The sequence below is a fragment of the Uloborus diversus genome, chromosome 3 (assembly GCF_026930045.1).
Source record: "Uloborus diversus isolate 005 chromosome 3, Udiv.v.3.1, whole genome shotgun sequence".
In the NCBI taxonomy this organism is placed as follows: Eukaryota; Metazoa; Arthropoda; class Arachnida; order Araneae; family Uloboridae; genus Uloborus; species Uloborus diversus.
In genome coordinates, this window is record NC_072733.1 from 173,195,313 (window position 1) to 173,214,004 (window position 18,692).

Genomic DNA, 18,692 nt, shown 5'->3' on the forward strand with positions numbered 1-18,692 from the left:
TTTGGTGGAAAAAATGAGTCCCTTAAATTTTAAACAGAAAATCTTAGTATGTAAATGAATAATATAAAAATATTTATACTTGGGGGGGGGAAGGCATGAAATAAAATAAATTGGTTATTTTTGCCCTAATTTTTTTGTGATTTTATCATTGCAATTATTTTCAAATAATACACTTGCAAGACTCAGTTATGTGAGAAACTATTTGGTCAGTTACAATGAGATTAACTCAAAATTTACTTTAAAAATCGGTTTTACCATAAAATATAAAACAAGTGCCTCTGATTGATCAAGCAAAAAGCACTCCCTTAACTTTTGTTTTCCTGGAAATTTTTCTTAGTGAAAAAAGCAAACAGACCCCCCCCCCCTTCCCAATTATTATTGGCAATTACATAATAATAATAATAAATCGCAAGCGAATGAACCCAACGCAAAAATCGCGATCGCAAAAACGAAACATTTTCTCATATGAGTGTGAAAATTGCTCATTTGCAATCTTAAATCAGTGTATTTGACTTTATTTAGACTTGTTCAAAATATCTGTTATGATTTTTGTTCTATTTTCGCGCAAAAATGGCGCGATCGATTAATACCCGACTTTTGCAAGTCCAAATAAAAATAACCCATCAGAAAGCGATGAATTATTAGAAAAAGAACAAGGTTAAAGTGCTTTTGTATAAAATTCAAGTATTCATAAGCAATTTAACAAGAAAAATGTAAAGTTCCGAACTCTTTGTGTTTAGCGCGATCTGGAAAATGTTCGCCATTTTTTTCTCCCCTCTTTTTATTGGGGATGCAAAATGATGATTTTCAAAAGTAATTCTGGTTACATGAATGCCAAATTGCAATATTTTTACTGTACAATTGTCTTGTATTAATCCTGAAGATTGCATTGAAAACCTCTCTCATTTTTAGTCTTCATTTCTGTTTTTAGGAATTTCCTCAAGATAAAAGTTGAGGGAAAGCTTATTCTCAGAATACAGTACAATGGGCTATTTGTGAACTTGCTCCCTGAGCTCTGCCCAGGAGGTCGCTGTAAGCTCCAGTCTTATCACTAAAATTCCATTGACTGGTCCACAATTGGGGTGTGTTTGAATAGCTGATAAACAGATAGGGTCATTTTAGTCCCTTTCTGTTGATTCTCCTGGTCATTTTGAAGCTTAAAAGCATTTACTAAATAGATCTTTAGCATTTTCTCCCATTTTTTTTCTGGTTCTTATCTTTTGGGTTTTCTGGGTCCCTGGGACCCGATTTTTCGCGGAAGTTGCGTCCCTTTCCCGCGAATTTGCGTAAAAAACCCGCTATAGCGCGTAAACGCGAACCCTGATTTCTGATCAAGGAGTTGGTGGGTTTCACTTTGTGCAAGGAACAGTAAATGCTCAGGTGTATATTGGCATTTTGGAGGACTTGATGAAACTTGATGAAAAGTAAATAAATTAATGAAAAAATATATAAATGAAAATTACCTTGGAAGTGGAGGAGGAGTCACAACTTCATCAGGTATTCCATTCATATCCTGAGCTAAACGCAGAGCGAGCTCATGATCACTATGTTCTTGATGAAGTTGTTGCTGTCTATAAAGAATAACACTTTATAAATAATTCATACACAAAATGTGTAAGATTTTGTAAACAAGAACAAACTAAATAATTGTAAAAAAGCAGTTGAAAACTTTGTACTGTGGAATAAGTAAAATGACATAGGTGTATAAAGTACAAATATAAGCAATTAAAAGTGAGTTAAAAAATCAGCAAACAGCTATTGCATTTGATAGCCTCAAAACAACTGTTTGTTGAGTTTTTAACTTGCTTTTAATTGCTTTTATTTGTGCTTTACACACATAGTGTCATTTTACTTAAACAGATTATTAATTACATCAAGAAAAGCATCCTTAAACATGCTGCTGTATTTTACTATGAAAATGGTTAGAGGAAAAATAATTGACTTGAAGCATTATCTTTCTGTCTTGCTTCTATATCTTGCGAAGATATTGTGTTGAATAGGAATTGCAGGGTAACTTACTCTGTTTCGATTTATGGTCAAGTTATTTTAGCCATGTTTTAATTAATTTTTGTTATACTTTAACTCTTGTCATACTATAAGAGTTTAATGGTGCATAACTACTTCAATTCGTTTCTAACACTTTTCCTATTTCTTGAAGCAATGTGAATTCAAGTATCAATAAATTATAACTTTCATTGTGTTGCAAAAATTTGCATTGTTTGTCAGAAACTTGACTTTCAGGATTTTACCCATCTGTAATCAGTTTTATTGGAGTATAGCTTCTTCCAAGTAAACAGAGACATTGTGGCAATGGCCATATTGAATTTCATGTTTTAGTGTTAAGGGCCTAAAGTAGACAGTTTTAAACCTTTATGGGTCATTCCATGTCGAGTGATCCAAAATTTGAGAAATTTTTTCACTCACATTTTTGTATTTCTTTGAAATTTGGCTCATCGATTGTACCCTTCAAGGTAATCAGAAGTTCAAGTTTTTAGATTTTATCTCTTTTACTTTTTTATTTATGAGACTTTGATTTTTGGAAAAACCCTCTTTTTTTCATGGACGCTTGAACATAAAATGGACGATAACTCAGCACCAAATATAGATAGAAAGATTTGGTAAAAAGCATTTTAAAGTACATTAGTTGCTGTTTAATATAATATGGCAACATGAATAATTTTGTAAAAATTTATATTTTTAAATATTTAAATATGAATTTAAAATTTAAAGTTCTCAGAAAACATATGAATTTTTTTTTTAATTCAAAAATTTTTTTGTGTATTTTATCTTTATTTGTGCAAAATTTCAAGTTGGGATCTCAATGCGATATATTTTTATGAATTTTTGAATAAAATTTGACTTAAGAAATAATGATATTTTTCAGATTCTATTTAGTTAAATATATGATTCTCTTACTGGTGATGGTCAAATGAGTACAGTCGACTCCCACTACAACGCGATCCAACTTACGCGAAATGACTATAACGCGAATTTTTCACGAGGAACGAATTCTAGAGCTAACGCGAATTTTTCGCCCACTAGTCCTGGATCTGACAGCACTTCTGTAGGAAATTTTGAGTAGGGAGAATTTTTTTCCACAAATGCTTAGTAGGTGTCCTAGAAAGTATTTTGGACTCGGGTGGACATCCGCCACCTGGTCACTTCTCCTGCTATGACGTCATCAAAGATGGCGGCATCTCGATCACATAAATGCTCATATTTATTTTAATACTTGACTTTTTTTGCGTAATTCTTGCACATTTTTATACTAATTTATATTAACTACTTTACTTTTCAGTTACAGTGTTAAAGTTTTCCCGAAAACGTTGTTTTAAAAAAAATTTATTTTATTGTTTTTTATTTATTTTCTTTTTTTAAAATTCATTCTTTAAAATTATTTTTTCAACTGTCAATCGTTGAATAACCGTATAAAGTTATACTCAGAAACTATTTACGAAAAAAAATGTATTTTTGCCATTTTCACCCGGTGTGACTAATCAATCAGAATGTTCATTAGTCACTCCACTTAACCCCTTGAGGACCAGCGAAGCGCAGCTACGGGACCAAACGTTCTGAAATGGGACGCCGCCATCGGCCTGAGCATTTACAGCAGTTAAGCCTAACTGAACAAAAATATTCATATAAAATCAGCATCTCAAAATAATGGCTTGAAATTTTAATTTTGTTTAAACAATGTACTACTGATTACTAATTACTAATATAAAGACTATTACATTATTAGAAGGAACGAAATAAGTAGAATACTAAAACTTTAACCATGTGCACAAAATTAAATGATATGTGCACAAAAACAAAGTTAGAGTTTGACATCGTGAGTGTGGAATCAAAGAAAAAGAAATGTAGCAAAAAAATATGTTCCTTATATAATTTTGATTAAAACAACTTAGGTCAACGAATTTAAACTAGTTATATTTCCCACGCGACAAGTTTCAAAACTGCTTCATAATTCACTCGAAAACATTCCCTTTCACTCACTTCGCTAATCATTTTTATTGCAGTTTCCCATCCCCAAATGAAAAAGAATAAATACAGAAGAACAATATCAGAAAGGATTCAAAAATAATCATAAACTTCAGGCCTCTTGAACTCATTCCTGTACTCTCATTGAACGGGGAATCCCAAAAGTCTGGAACACATACGCGAAAATATTTTAACCTTCCTTCCCTCCCCCATAATTTATTCAGCTAGATGTATATCTCTTTCAATTACTCGTAAAAAAAAGAGAAGCAAAGATATAAGCAAGAGCAATTGAGACCTCATAAATCATATGCGCAGAGCAGTGATTCACTGTTGTTTACATAAAAAAAAAAATCTATCCCATTGAGAGGCCCAAATAAGAAACTAAAGCGTGTACATGAAGGTCAAATACCATGTGACTCGAATATGATCAAAGTTATAGCCATTTAGCGCCATCTAGTATCATTTAAAAATTCAATTCAATCGTTCCATTTCGAGAAAGCATATACGTGACGCTGGGACTACAGCGTCGATCAGAGCGCGTAGCGGATAAGTGACGCTGGGCTGATAGGAGAGGAATCGTTGCGTAGCGTCCGCGTGACGCTGGGTGCGAACGGGTTAAGCGCGCCACTATAGGCAGTGCAGAGATAACATTCGAGCGCGTTGTTATTCTTCGAAGTAGTAAAATAGCAGCCATTGAATTATATGATGTGTTATGAGTGAGACTGAGAGTGGTTTTTGAGATGATGAAACGCTGTTAATCTAAATTATTCTTTTGTTCGAGATTTATCGAAATAAAATTGAGATATGGATATTATTAAATTGTCGAGAGTGTCAAAAGACAGCATAGGAGACCTTAAACCAGTTGAAAAGACTTGCATTATATGTAATAAAAGCAACAATAGTGTGATAAGTACAGAAAATGGTCGTGAAAAAATAAGGGCCATTGCGAAATGACGTAGTTACTTAGCGTTTGAACGCGTTAAGTGAGGAAGAGTTGTTGTACTACCATATGAATAATGCATGCTATAAGCAATACTGTCATAAGAAACTTCTTTTACAGCTTCAAAATGAGAAGGAAAAATCAAAAGGTGAAGATGGCAAGTTACTGATAAATTATTTACCAGTAACCTGTGACAAAGGTGTATACGCTATTGCACGCGAAGTGCAACTTAGCAATCCTAATAAATTTTCAAATATTGCACTGGTGTTGGGTGCATTCCATATGGCTAAAAATGTGCTATGTTTTTTAGGTAAATATCTTCGAGGAAGTGGAATATCCGATGTGTTTATTGAATGTTCAGTCTTTGGAGTAAATGTGCTACAATTGGTTTTACATGGAAAGAATTATGTGAGAGGTGTCAAGGGGATGTTCATGCTGGGAGAAACCATGTTCAGATTGCAGGCGAAATCTTTTTTGAAGAACGTTCCATTGAGTCCTGCGCTACAGAGTTTGAAAGCTTACAGAACATTCAGCAGAATATTTCTTTGGCTTGGGGAAAAAAATCAGATCATATAGATGTAGATGGTAATGTGGAAAAACTCTTCTCGGACTTTGAGAGCTTTGTCAGCCGAGGAAGGAAAATGTAAGGGCAATTTTTGTACTGGGACAATTTTATGAAACACGTCCAACTTCTCAGAAATTTGATTCGTTCAGATAGACAAGGTCTTTGGGAATTACATTTAAATACAGTGCAGAAACTTCAACCAGTATTTGCCGTATTTGACTGTGTCAACTATCAGCGATGGTTTTCTCTGTATTTAGAAGACATGAGGAGACTAACCAAGACAGCCCCAGAGATGCATGAAATGTTCATGAAGGGGAACAAAGGTAATCCGTTTTATATGCATATGCTTCCTAATCCATTGCACAATCTGTTAACAAAAGCACTGGTTTCCCAAGATACAAAGGAAAAGATATTAAAATTATTTAAGACCGGCGAAGAGATGTATTGTACATTGCAGAAAACACGATACGAGGACAAAACAGTAAGAATATCAAGCACCTTCCATAAAGCCATGTTGCCACCATTTCATTGCACCAAAGCACAAAGTATAGGTGCTACAAGGAAAGTTATTAAAAAGATATCGAACAAGTCATCTCACCGAATGATACAAATAGCTCAGGCTCGTTCGTATGACATGCAAGAGCTCTTTCGTTATGAACTATCTGAAAACTGTTCATTGTTCAATGACCAAGAGCTAATGGTAAAATAACAAAAAAAGTGCATTGTTAAAAGAGCTGGAAACATGGTAGCACCAGTGATGATACCTGGTTCAAGTCTGACGACAAAACCTGTTTTATAGTTGACGTCATGAACTCTGAAGGTTATGACAAATGATAATAAAACTTTTGGTGGAGCTATTTCAGCTTTTTCGTTATACATCAGGAGCATTACCAAGAACTGTGGAAGAGTACATTACATTTTTGACAGTTATCGCAAATTTTCTCCTAAAAAGTGAAAGGGTGCAAAGACAAGGTAGCAGCATCGTTATAGATGTGGTCAAAATCTCAGAAGATATATTCCATTGCCTGTCCGACTCAGCAGCTTTTGGGGATCTTCAAGAAACAAACTGATGTTGCAAAAGTTCATTGCCGATACAGTGACAGCCTCTTTAACTCCAAACACCACATAATACCAATCACACTTTTAGTGCCTTTCATGGTGATGAAGAGGATGATGTAATATTTAACTGTACATCTGTGCAAAGTGGAAAACAGATAAATAACCCAGAATTAAACTGTCTGACAGTAGAGGAAGCTGAATTCAGAATGTTGATTTCTTCAAAACATGCATCCCTGTGTGTGTTCACTAAAATCATTATTGCTAGCGCCGACACTGATATAATGGTGTTAACTTTGTTTCACTATCTTACTCTTCAACGATTTGGTGTTTAAGAACTTTGGGTGCGTACTGGAGTTGGTGATTTTACACGATTCTTATCTGTTAATGATATTCACTGAAAAAAGGTGAAAACTTATGTTCGTTGCTTCCTGCCATCCACGTACTACCTGGATCAGATTAAACAAGTAAATTTCGTACCAAAATATCTGCTCTTCATTGTGCATCTGTAGAGTATTTGGAGAGTTTTGGCGTATCATCTGACTGGATTTATATAGAGCAAAGCCTTAAATCGGCAGAAAAATACTTAGTGCAAGTACTGCGGAAAGGGTCATTCTGTAAATCTTTAGATGAACTTAGGTTCTGGCTGTATCATCATGCGAAAAATATTGACACTAATAACTTGCCGCCTATTAGCAGAAGTGCTAAGAGCCACTTATTAAAATCATATTTTTACACATACCTACATCAGCATTGTATTGACGATGTTGCTGTTGCTTAGATCCTTGTGAATTTGGTTTTGCAGTGGTAGATGATGATTTGATGCCAGAAAAGAACTTACAGAGATTTCCAACCGATTTTATTGGAGCATGTAATTGCTTGAAATGTGCAAAATCTTCCTGTACTTGTAGAGCAAATGAAGTAACCTGTTGCTCTTTCTGTAAGTGTAATAGTACAGGTTTGCAACAAGGGCACACATATAGGGAGGCAAGGGGGGCTTGCCCCCCCTTTAAAATTAGAACTTCCTTGCTTTTGGCACTTTTTGCTTTGCAAAAATGTAAAAACATTTATTCTCCAGCCATTAATGAATAAGTTATTAAAAATTAAATATTTTAATGACTCTAATCTGCCCTAAAATTGGTTTCCATGGAGAAAATACCCTCCTAACCCATGGGAAAAATATCTGAGCACCCCCTACTATTTTGCATATGGGCGCCCTTCATATGGGGCGTTTGGTTTGAAACCAACTTGTAACAACCCCTTTTAAATATAATTTTATTAAGTGCAACAAAAAAATAAAAAAATAGTTATTAATGGCAGCAGTAACAATACATTGCTATTCGTCTTAAAAACAGTAATTGTAACTTACTGGCCAAATTTTCATTTTTGTTGGTTAAGTACTATTAACATAAATTTGGGCTTATATGGGGACGAAAGTGCGGGCCCGCCATCTTTGATGACGTCATAGCTAAAAAATGTACGATATGGCAGATGTCCACATAAGCTCTAAATGCTTTTTAGGACACCTACTGAACATTTTTGAAGCAAAATTCTCCGTACTCAATCTTCCCTTTGAAGTACTAAGCATTTATGAGAGCGAGCGGCTGCCATCTTTGATGACGTCATAGCAGGAGAAGTGACCAGGTGGCGGATGTCCACCCGAGTCCAAAATACTTTCTAGGACACCTACTAAACATTTTTGAAAAGAAACTGTCCCTACTCGAACTTTCCTACAGAAGTGCTGTCAGATCCTGGACTACACAACATGATTTCTTTTTAGAAGGAAGTATCAGTTTCGTTATTGGCTACTAAATATTGATTTCGTGAATGTTATTACATCCCTTTGAGTATCACTGACAGCCAAAGTTCCCACGCCAAACTAGTCTAGTGCATCAAGTAACCATAATGGCACCTTAGTGTCACCTTCATCTAAAGTTTGAAAATGTGAAGAAAAAGAAAGTTTGATAAAAAAAAATTAAAAAGGCTAAGATTCTCGATATGCTTGAACAATAGGGAAGTTGCAATCTATTAAATGTTCATATTTTGGTTATTGGATATTGTTAATTGACCCTCAAAACTAAAAAATTCACCATCGCCGAATTTTAAAACACCGTGGTTGATTTTCAATGAATTTTTAAAAATCCACGCGCAAAAGTGCGTTCTTCTGAAACGTCACGAGATTACGTCACAGGGCGTGAATGAGCAGCCTTCCGCCGAAGATCCCTTGTTTTCCCTAGGGACAATTTGAGCGCGCTGAAATTTTTATTTTTTAGAAATTCAATAATCCTTTTGAACACACTATGGAGGCCGGATTCGTTAAAGCACAATCTAAAAAATCTTCCTCAAGTAACACCAATGAGATATTCGAATATTTTCGAGAGGATGAGAGGTTTAATGTTCCAGAAACGCGAGGAGTTAAATGCGAGGAGAAAGCCTTTTACGTTTCGTCTTTGAAGTCGAATGCGTGACCTTCGGCTCTCTCCCTATCGGAAGAGCGCATGACTTCACTTCCTATGCCATTTGATGTCACAAGCGCTTGAACTTTAAAAATTAATTTAAAAAAAACTACTTATCGTATCGCAAAATTTTTTTCAAATATGATGTTCATACATGTCACTCTATCATATAAAAATAAAATTGAAAAATCGAAAACTTCCCTATTACAAAACGTCGAAGGTAGCGCAACAACAAGTATGAGTGAATCTTCCATATGTACAATTAAAAGTCAAAATGAAAAGAAGTCCGTAAAAGTTTATAACTTAGTTTCAATATTGAAGCTTGCAGAGCAGTCTAGCAAAGTAAAAATTATGAAAATGGAAGCTACGCGTGCTCTTGCATTGTGGGTTAATAAAAAGATCAGGTAGAGGAGATGTAGCCACAAATTGAAACATTTTAAATAAAAGGTGAATTGTATTTAAAAATGTATTAGATAAGAATAACGATCTGATCTTGGAGCATAAATCATCACTTGTATCTTCATTTTTTAACTCGTAAATATTGCTACTGTATCTATTGTACAGTACTATTTTGTGCATCATTTTAATTTTACTGCAGTGCGTACCGTGTTGTTTTATTTTATAGCTTTTATTCCTATTGGTCATTCATTTTGTGCATCTTAAGTATTTCATGTTGAATAACAGTTTTTTATTTTTTAAACACAGTAAAAGTTCAGTTCTTTATGGAAGAAACTGTAATGGTTAAGAAATGCTTTAGAACAGTTTGAGGGGTGTTTATAAGTGCCTAAAAGTATTTGGTATGCTTTAAAAAATTTGTATGAATATATTTTTCCACAACGCGAAATTTCAACTTACGCGAAGAGTCTTGGAACGCATCCCTCGTGTAAGTCGGGACTCGACTGTAGTAAGTAAACATGACTATGCTTGAAATTAACTGGTATGAACTTGTGTAATGTGTTGGACATTGGTATCCGACTCCCACCCCCAACATCACCAATTCTAAATTTTTTTTTCAAGTTTTCAAAATGTAAAAAAATAAAATAAAACAAAATGAATAGTAAACTTATTCAAGTGTAGTAAATGTTCTTTAAAACAAAACGAAGTATATCCCCCTCCTCTAACCCATACCATACGATTAATTTGTACGATAGGATATGAATATTATTATAACACTATACTAGTATCATGCCTTACAAAGGGATTGAATTGAGAATTATTTTTACCCCATAAGTTTTCTTTTTTTCCGGACCAAGTGTTTTTTTTAGATCATAACTTCACAAAGTGTACTTGATTAATTCAATATCTGATAAGGAAAGTTATGATTCATTTCATTCCCTACCCCAGCACCAACCTCAATTTCGGAAGGAGGAAAGAAATAGTTTACCCCAAGATCATAGCATAATAGTGTTTCCACCATGTTGTTTTAATGTTTTTCCATTCTTTTCACTCAAATAAATCAAAATATCAGATCATACATGTCTGTCCAAACATAACTTTCTATAACATCTGGAGTGCAGCTGTTTTTCTTTTCTTTATTGCTAGTTTTCTTTTTAATTTCTGTTGTGAAGAAGAGTAAAGCAGTGAGATGTAGCTATACATATATTAAAAGCAGAAAAAAATCAAACAAACTTTGCTCTTTTGAGCATAACCTTCTATGTTGTTAAGCTTCATTTCAGATTGCTCCCCCCCCCCCCCCTCATTCTACCATCCCACTTTCTGAAAAAAAAAAAGAAGCTGCAAATGAGTGGTTCTATTCAGTGATGTTTCCATCAATTTTTCTGAGAGTATACTCCCAGTAATCCATTATGCACAACATGTGTATGCATCATATACATAATATGTCTAAAAAATGTTTGAGCGCATAGGGTGGATCTAGAGTATACCTCTGGTTATTTTTGTCAGTTAAAGTTTTCCCAAGTTTTAGTGTTTGCCATCCCCCCCCCTGTGCATCACATGACTGCCTTTTACACCAATTTAACGTTATTTCCCCATTATTGCAATTTAATGGGATTCAATAGTTAACTCTCTAAATATAATCAAAAGTGGCCAAATTGAAACCAGATTTTAAAAAAAATCGCCAAATTTGTCACCAGCGACCAAAAGACTGGCGATAGTGTCCACCAAATTATAACACCACTTGAGTTTGCACTGATATCAACAATGATTTCCTCCCAAAAAGGTGTTAAAAGACCCCCTTAGGAACATCCGAATGCAGCCAAAAGGGGAGGTGCACAACTAGACCCCACTAGGAGTCTATGTACCAAATTTCAACTTTCTAGGACATGCGGTTCTTGAGTTATGCGACATACGTACGCACATGCATACATACACACATACATACATACATACAGACGTCACAAGAAAACTCGTTGTAATTAACTTGGGAATCCTCAAAATGGATATTTTGGACGTCTATATGTTCTTAGGTATATATGCACATGTGGTCGCGTCAAAAAAACTCAACATTCATTCCGGGGTGAGCAAAATGGAAATTAAGGTCGATTTTTGAGTGAAAGTTTTTTCGTGAATACAATACTTCCTTTTTTGTAAAAGGAAGTAAAAAGGTAATAAGTGGTAGTATGGTGGGGGGGGGGGGTGATTTACCAATCTACAAGTTCATACCAGCTTATATTAAGCATAGTCATGTTTACTTACTACTCACTAGACCATCACCAGTAAGAGAGCCCCATATTTTAACTAAATGGAATCTGAAAGTACCATTATTTCTTAAGTCAAATTTTATTCAAAAATTCATAAAAATATGATCCTATTGAGATCCCAATTTGAAATTTTGCACAAAAAAAGATAAAATACACAACATTTATTAGAATTAAAAAAAAAATCATTTTTTGTTTTCTGAGAAATTTAAATTAATTTTTTTAAAAATGAATTTTTTTACAAAATTAGTCATGTTACATATCATATTAAACAGCAACTAATCTACTTTAAAATGCTTTTCACCAAATCTTTTTATCTATACTTGGTGCTGAGTTATCGTCCATTTTATGTTCAAGCATCCATGAAAAAAAAGAGGGATTTTCCAGAAATCAAAGTCTCATAAATAAAAAATAGAAGAGATAAAAATCTAAAAATTTGGGCTTTTGATAACCTTGAAAGGTACAATCAATAAGCCAAATTTCAAAGAAATACAAAAATGTGATGAAAAAATTTTTGATCACTTGACATGGAATGACCCTTATGTCTTTTTCTGACAGATGCTATATGCATAAAATATAAGTATCAGGTTTCCCTGTTTTTTTCTACTCTATAATATGGAACTTAACATAAAAAAAATGTGCTCATGTCCTATTTATGCACCATCAATATTGCACTTATTTGGATAAAAATTTTACTTTGCACCCAAAACATGCATATGTTCATGTACATATACTTACCTTTTTAAAAGTTCCTCTTCTTTCTGAAGAAATTCAGCATGATAATCCTTCTAATAAAATCATAAATAAAAACAAATGTATATATTACTGAAACATAACAATTTGCATAACTGTATTACAACTTTGAGCTAGGAACAGGATTGAATAAGAGACAAAACAAGTAATGAAAATGTAAAATGGGATCAGACGAGTAGGTACACAATTTACAAGATGGCAGCATTTATGTAGAGGGCGTCTATAAAAGGTCTGATACATTGTGATATTTACTAATTTATAAAATGATGAAGATTAATTTAAGTTAATAACATAAATGGTTAGATCGATTTAGAATGCTTTATGGCTCTTTTAATAAACTTTCAGATGCAAGAATATAAAGACTCTTCAATGCAGAGAATATAAAGACAGTGTAGTCGTTTTCACATTAGTAATACTTATGTTAACATCTAGAGTGGCAATTGTAATGCTGGGCTTTAGATAATCAATATTTCATACTTTCTTCCAGTAAATGATAATCGCTTAGGATAAAACTTCCAAAAGAAAAAGTTTAGCTGTGTTATGTCAGGTTATTTGTGTAGTCATTGAATACTGCCATCTCACCCAATCCATCTTTCGATCCAGATAATAGTAGGTACCCAATTTACAAGGTGTCAGCATTTATGTAGAAGTTATCTATAAAAGGTCTGATACATTGTGATATTTACTAATTTATAAAATGATGAAGATTAATTTAAATTAATAGCATAAATGGTTAGTTCAATGAAAAAATAGATTGGCTGTTATTTAGAATTGAAGAATTAGTCATTTAGTTAAAAATGAAGTTCATAACACATTCAAAATTGAATAAGAAAAACGCGCTTGAATTTTCAAATCCATTACATTTTCATATATGAGAGTGCAGAAGATATGTATCATTGGTATACTGAAAAGTACAAACTTTTTTTTCTCCGTTTACAATTATCATTATTATTATCATTTCAGTACTAGTTTTATGATTTGACTTCCTCTTAAGATTGAAAATTTATTGCAAAATGATGCATGGTCAAGCCCTGTTACACCAAATTTTCTTCTAAAAGAGAAACTCTGAGAAATAAGTACGTATGATTCCTAAAAATTTTACCTGTCATCTAAGGTTTTATAATTTTTGTTTGTATATATTTGTATGCACACAGGTTTAAGTTTCATGATAACTTATTTTCTTAATCAAACAATGTAATATTAAAACATATAAGCGGATGTTTTAAATAAAGTAATCAAATTATGTTAAATATACTTGAAAGTGCAATTCATTGTACTTATATTTGCAGACAAGGTTCTATAAACCATGCTGGCTCTTGTCTGTGCCAAACAGTAACACACTTCCTATTAAAGTCGATGAACAGCTCATCCCACATTCAATTAACACACTAGAGTTGTTGAGGGGGAAGGGAAAAGGTCATCACAAGTATATTTGTGGCTTGCCATTTTGAGTCCAAAAATGTTTTTTGAACATATTGATATTGAAGGTCGGTTGCTTTTGATATAAAAATAATTTTGAGTGTTCTCCTGTTCGCTGTCAGAAGGGTTAAATAAAAACAGAGCATAAGTACTACAAAACATGTCTACAAACCATTTGCCTTGAATTCTCCTCTTCTTCCTTGATTTTACACTCTTCTTCAAACTTCCTTTGGACTTCTAGTTCAATTTTCCTATTAAACAAACATTTATATTGCTAGCACAATTTTATTATTTTTTTGTTGTAGATTTCTATTTTAAAAAGACATTTCCAGCTATATTTCTTGAATGAAGAAAAAATTGGGATTGAATTTTGAAATGAATTATGTTAAAGAATTGCAATTTAATCATATTAGTTTAAAGCTAATACAGAATTGAATTTAGTAAAAATAAGTTTACAAAGAGTAGTAGGCATACAAAAATGCTATAAGCAGCAGATATGGCCACATACATAGGGGAGACTGGGGATACTTGATCCCTGAGGACACATGATCCCACAGCCAAAAATGTACCAAAATCATTAACCCTTTAAGAATTGGATCATTTTTAAGAAAACGGTCATAAAAGTGTCTATTTTTTCATTTAAGAAAATGATATAAAATTAAGTGTATGAACAACATGTGCATTCAATTTTTCATTTTCAATATATTTAGATTGAAATTTTGAAAATTTTTAAAATTTTATGAAAAGTCAACAAGCAAGCTTAGGCAAGCAGCAAAAAATTTAAGAAATATGTCTTTTAAGCATTAAAAAAGAATTTTATTAATCTTTTGTGTAATATAAGTAAAGATAAGTAAATTTTTATTGTGTGGTAAATTTCAAAGCTTGAGATACAGAGGCCAACGTCACAATCTGGTAAGTTAGTACCAAACTTCCTTTCTTCATCTCTGCAATTAAATTTAAAATCTGCAATTACATTTAAAATGAACTGGGTGCTGCCATCTACTGTATAAAGAGAGAAATAAAATGTATTCCGGGCAATATAAATGAATTGGTTTTAATAGTTTCGTCGCATTAATATTGCACACCCGAGCATGCATATCATGGGAGCGAGAAATGGAGGTCTAAACCCCAGCACGGCATGTTCACAGGAGCAAGCGGGAAGGAGTTAAGTAATTTGAAACCCGACAATAATGTTAGCACTATACTTGTACATAAAAACTGGGCAACACTTCGTCTTTTTTAGCCATTTTGTTTTACTTCAAAAAATGATTGTCTGAATGTGTCAAGGGAAACTTTTTTTAAGGAAAGCATTCTGAAGTTATTATTACTTGAAGTTCACATCATCTGTTACAGACAACTTAAAAAATAGCGAAGTGTAATGTTAAGTGTAGACAGACTTTAATAATTAAGACACATGTTTAGTAAACTGCCACTGATTGTTAATAATATAACAAGTATGCTTGTAAAAATCGCATATTAGGGATACTTTATCCCTTCGTTTAGAGGGATACATGATCCCAGGGATCAAGTATCCATATGACAATATAAACACAATGAAAACAATATAACTGTTGTTTACGTAGTTGACAGTAACTTTAAACATTCAAATCCATATTAACATAATAAAATGTATCATAGTATGAGTGATAGATTTATATAATCACTGTAATAAATATGCTAAACAATAAAAAATATCAGGTTTGCACTTGTAACCCACATAACACCTCAAACACCTAAACATAAACTAACTCTACTCATGAGTTATGTTTTGATCAGCCAAATGAGCTTGAATAAGTTGAAATAGATGTCAAATCCTTGTTTGAATGAAAAAAAAAGATTTTGCTATCGTTAGATTTACATCAAAAAAGTTAGTTGCCCATTATGTAGCCCATTTGCGGATAGATTGCTAAGTTGGATTTCTAGGGCTTGAAATAAGTTTTCTAAAGTGAAAAAGTAACATGCTTAATCAATCTATTTTCATGAAAATTTGACAAAAGTGTAGTAAATGAGAATGAATGTGTTAAATTGCACACATCCAGATGGGTTCAGCTGAACTTTAAGAACTACAACAAACCAATTGTTCACATTTGATTTTTCAGGTTTTGAAAACATGCTAGGCTTTTTTTTCTTTTTTATAAGTATACTGATACTTACATTTTTCTTCCCTCTTTTTTTAAATTGACAAAACTTTATTATTGCAAGACAAGAAGGAAATAAGTTGATTTTTATGCTTATCATCCTATTTTTTGTAAATTATTTGTTGTAATTTTAGCTTCAACACGCTACTTTAAAAAATTGTTAGTTTTATTTATAAAATATATTATTCACAGTTGTATTACAGAATAAATAACTGATCAAAAGCGTCATAAGTTCATTAAAGTTGTGTACATTTTTTTACAAATTTCCTAGTGGAACTTAAACCAATGTTATTTCGTGTTCAAATTATTATAATCTAATAAAGAAAATTAGAAATAGTGTTATTTTTTAGAAACGTTATGTAAAAAACTAAAATCCATAAGAAAACTGCTGATTTCATGAAAAGTCTATGCATTTTCTCAGTGGGATCAAGTATCCCCCATTTAAGGATCATGTCTCTCTTGATGAGGGGATACATGATCCTTTTATAAAAGATATTGAAAAAAAAAATACTTTACCAAAACTATCTGTTTAATTTCAACTAAAAAAATACTGTAAGGTAGAGGAAAAAATTACCATTGTTCACACCTTTAAAAATCTAATAATTTGCAGCAGAGAAAATAATTGAGAACTAAAGTGGGAATTATAGGCTCTCTGTTTAACGACTTTCAAGGGACCACAAAAAATCGTCCTTAAGTAGAAATCATCCATAAATAGAATGCTTTTAACACTATAGTGGACCATCTGGGACCGTGAAAAGCCGTCGTTAAATAGAGCGTCGTTAAACAGAGATCCAACTGTATATAAGTTTCCCCAGTCTCCCCTACTATTTAATACCACTAATGTGCTATTAAACACCAGTACAAGCTTTGAAAATTACTTAGTTAGAAAGACTAAATCAAAATAAATTTTTGTAAGGCTGCTGAAAAGATGAGGCATCTCGGACAGTTTATAGCAGTCCCTCACTTCAGAGAATCAGGAGTTCTTGGTGCATCAAAAGAGCTTTTGTTCTATGCTTTCAATATATATCTGGATCGCCCAAAATCTAAAGAACCATACCTTTTTTTCATTTCTTCTTCCTCTAACTTCTTTTGCTTCTCTGCTTCTTTTTTGAGTCTTTCTTTTTCCATTTCTTCTTGTATTTTTCGTATTCTCTCTTGTTCTTCAGCAATTTTTTGCTGCTCCACCTTTCTTTGCAGGTTAACCAATAAATCATCAACAACTTTTACAAACTCTGAGTATCTTTTTTCTAGATCAGTTGCTGTCATGTTGGACGCCTAAAAAAATCCAGAAATTACTGTTTTTAATACTAAAATTAGTGAACAACTGCTTAGGAGCTTTCCACAAATGATGTCATACTTTTTTTTTCAATAAATTAAACTACTCCCCCTTGTGTCAAATTGTCATACTTCCCTTAGCCCTTTACTCTCCTCTTGTCACGTCAGGCTGTTTTTTAATAAGCACATTGTTATTAAAAATGTTCAATGTTACACTTTTTGTAACCCCCTTCCCGAAAGCATTACATCATTTGTAGAGAACTCTTTATTAAAGAAATGAAATTGATAAGTTAAGTAAATCATATTAATAAACATTTATATAATTTACATTATTATTAAATTATAAATAATAATTAAACTATAATAAACTTCATTTACTTTGATTTGCTTTATGAAGTTTTTCATATTAGTTTCAAGAGTCTTGATTTCAGCAAATGATTTTTCCTTATCTTTCTTCAGCATAGCAACTACTTCTGACATTGAATTCAATCTGTCACACAATTTACGTACTTTGATAATGCATGAGTACCTGTTTTAATCAAGATAAAAATATTTTGAAGACAATATGTTTATAAGTTAAATACTTTTGATGGGAAAATAAACAACAATTATTTTTAAAATAAAAAAATCATGCAAGTGGATTAAATTTGTCTAGAAAAAAAGTATATTTCTAAATTAAACTAATAAATAAATAAACAGTAGCAAATGCTTAAGAAATCTTACAATAACTGTAGGTTATGATATTGAAACACTATATAAGTAACCATAAACATTGCACTTATTGCTTCTTCTTGAACTTGTCGGTTGCAAATTTTCTTTAATATTGCTAATGTTATTTCTTCTTGAACTTAAAACATTTATCTATTAATTTTATTCCTGCTTGTAACATTTTAACTTAAATCATGGGAAATATTCTTCTCTGTAATATGACGTAGCATTGCATTTTATTTATTTTGAAATTGTAGAGATTAATCAAATCATTCTTCATAACTCCCTTCCTTAGTTTGTATGAAAATATTTCCGAAATATGCTTTAAATAAGTTTGACACTTATTCATTCACATTCTTTTCTGACACATATTCAGAAAAGAATAACAATGTGAAAAATATTTAATGTGTACTGCATTTCACATCCTCTGCCAGGGAAAGTGTCACGAAAGATTACATTGCTCATCGTGTTATGAAATAATTCTGCTCAAAAGATCAATCTATTGAGTGATTATAAAAGTTTCAAATTTTTAACTTGATTTTGAAGCATTTACTGATTACAATGTAAATGTCATCACATCAACAATTCATGAAACATTCAATTTGGTAGACATTTCAGACATCTTCAAGTAAGATAAGGAATATTAATTGATAGTTCTAGCTTTTTCTATCATTTACAGACGATATTAAAATTTTTTTCAACCAATATGATTTGCAAGAAAAATTCTCTTAAAGCTTCTTAATG

The 18,692-nt window shown here is 32.4% G+C and overlaps 1 protein-coding gene across 1 annotated transcript in view; it reads right to left on the minus strand.

The window, feature by feature from the left end:
• Positions 1-18,692, minus strand: part of LOC129219293 (unconventional myosin-VI-like) — a 92,028-nt gene that overhangs the window by 26,651 nt on the left and 46,685 nt on the right. Inside the window, exons 19-23 of the mRNA XM_054853632.1 lie at positions 17,619-17,769; positions 17,023-17,240; positions 14,000-14,078; positions 12,394-12,443; positions 1,464-1,571 (exon numbers count right to left, since the gene is read on the minus strand). Of these exons, the coding sequence (XP_054709607.1) occupies positions 1,464-1,571; positions 12,394-12,443; positions 14,000-14,078; positions 17,023-17,240; positions 17,619-17,769 (606 nt within the window). The remainder of the gene's footprint in view (positions 1-1,463; positions 1,572-12,393; positions 12,444-13,999; positions 14,079-17,022; positions 17,241-17,618; positions 17,770-18,692) is intronic.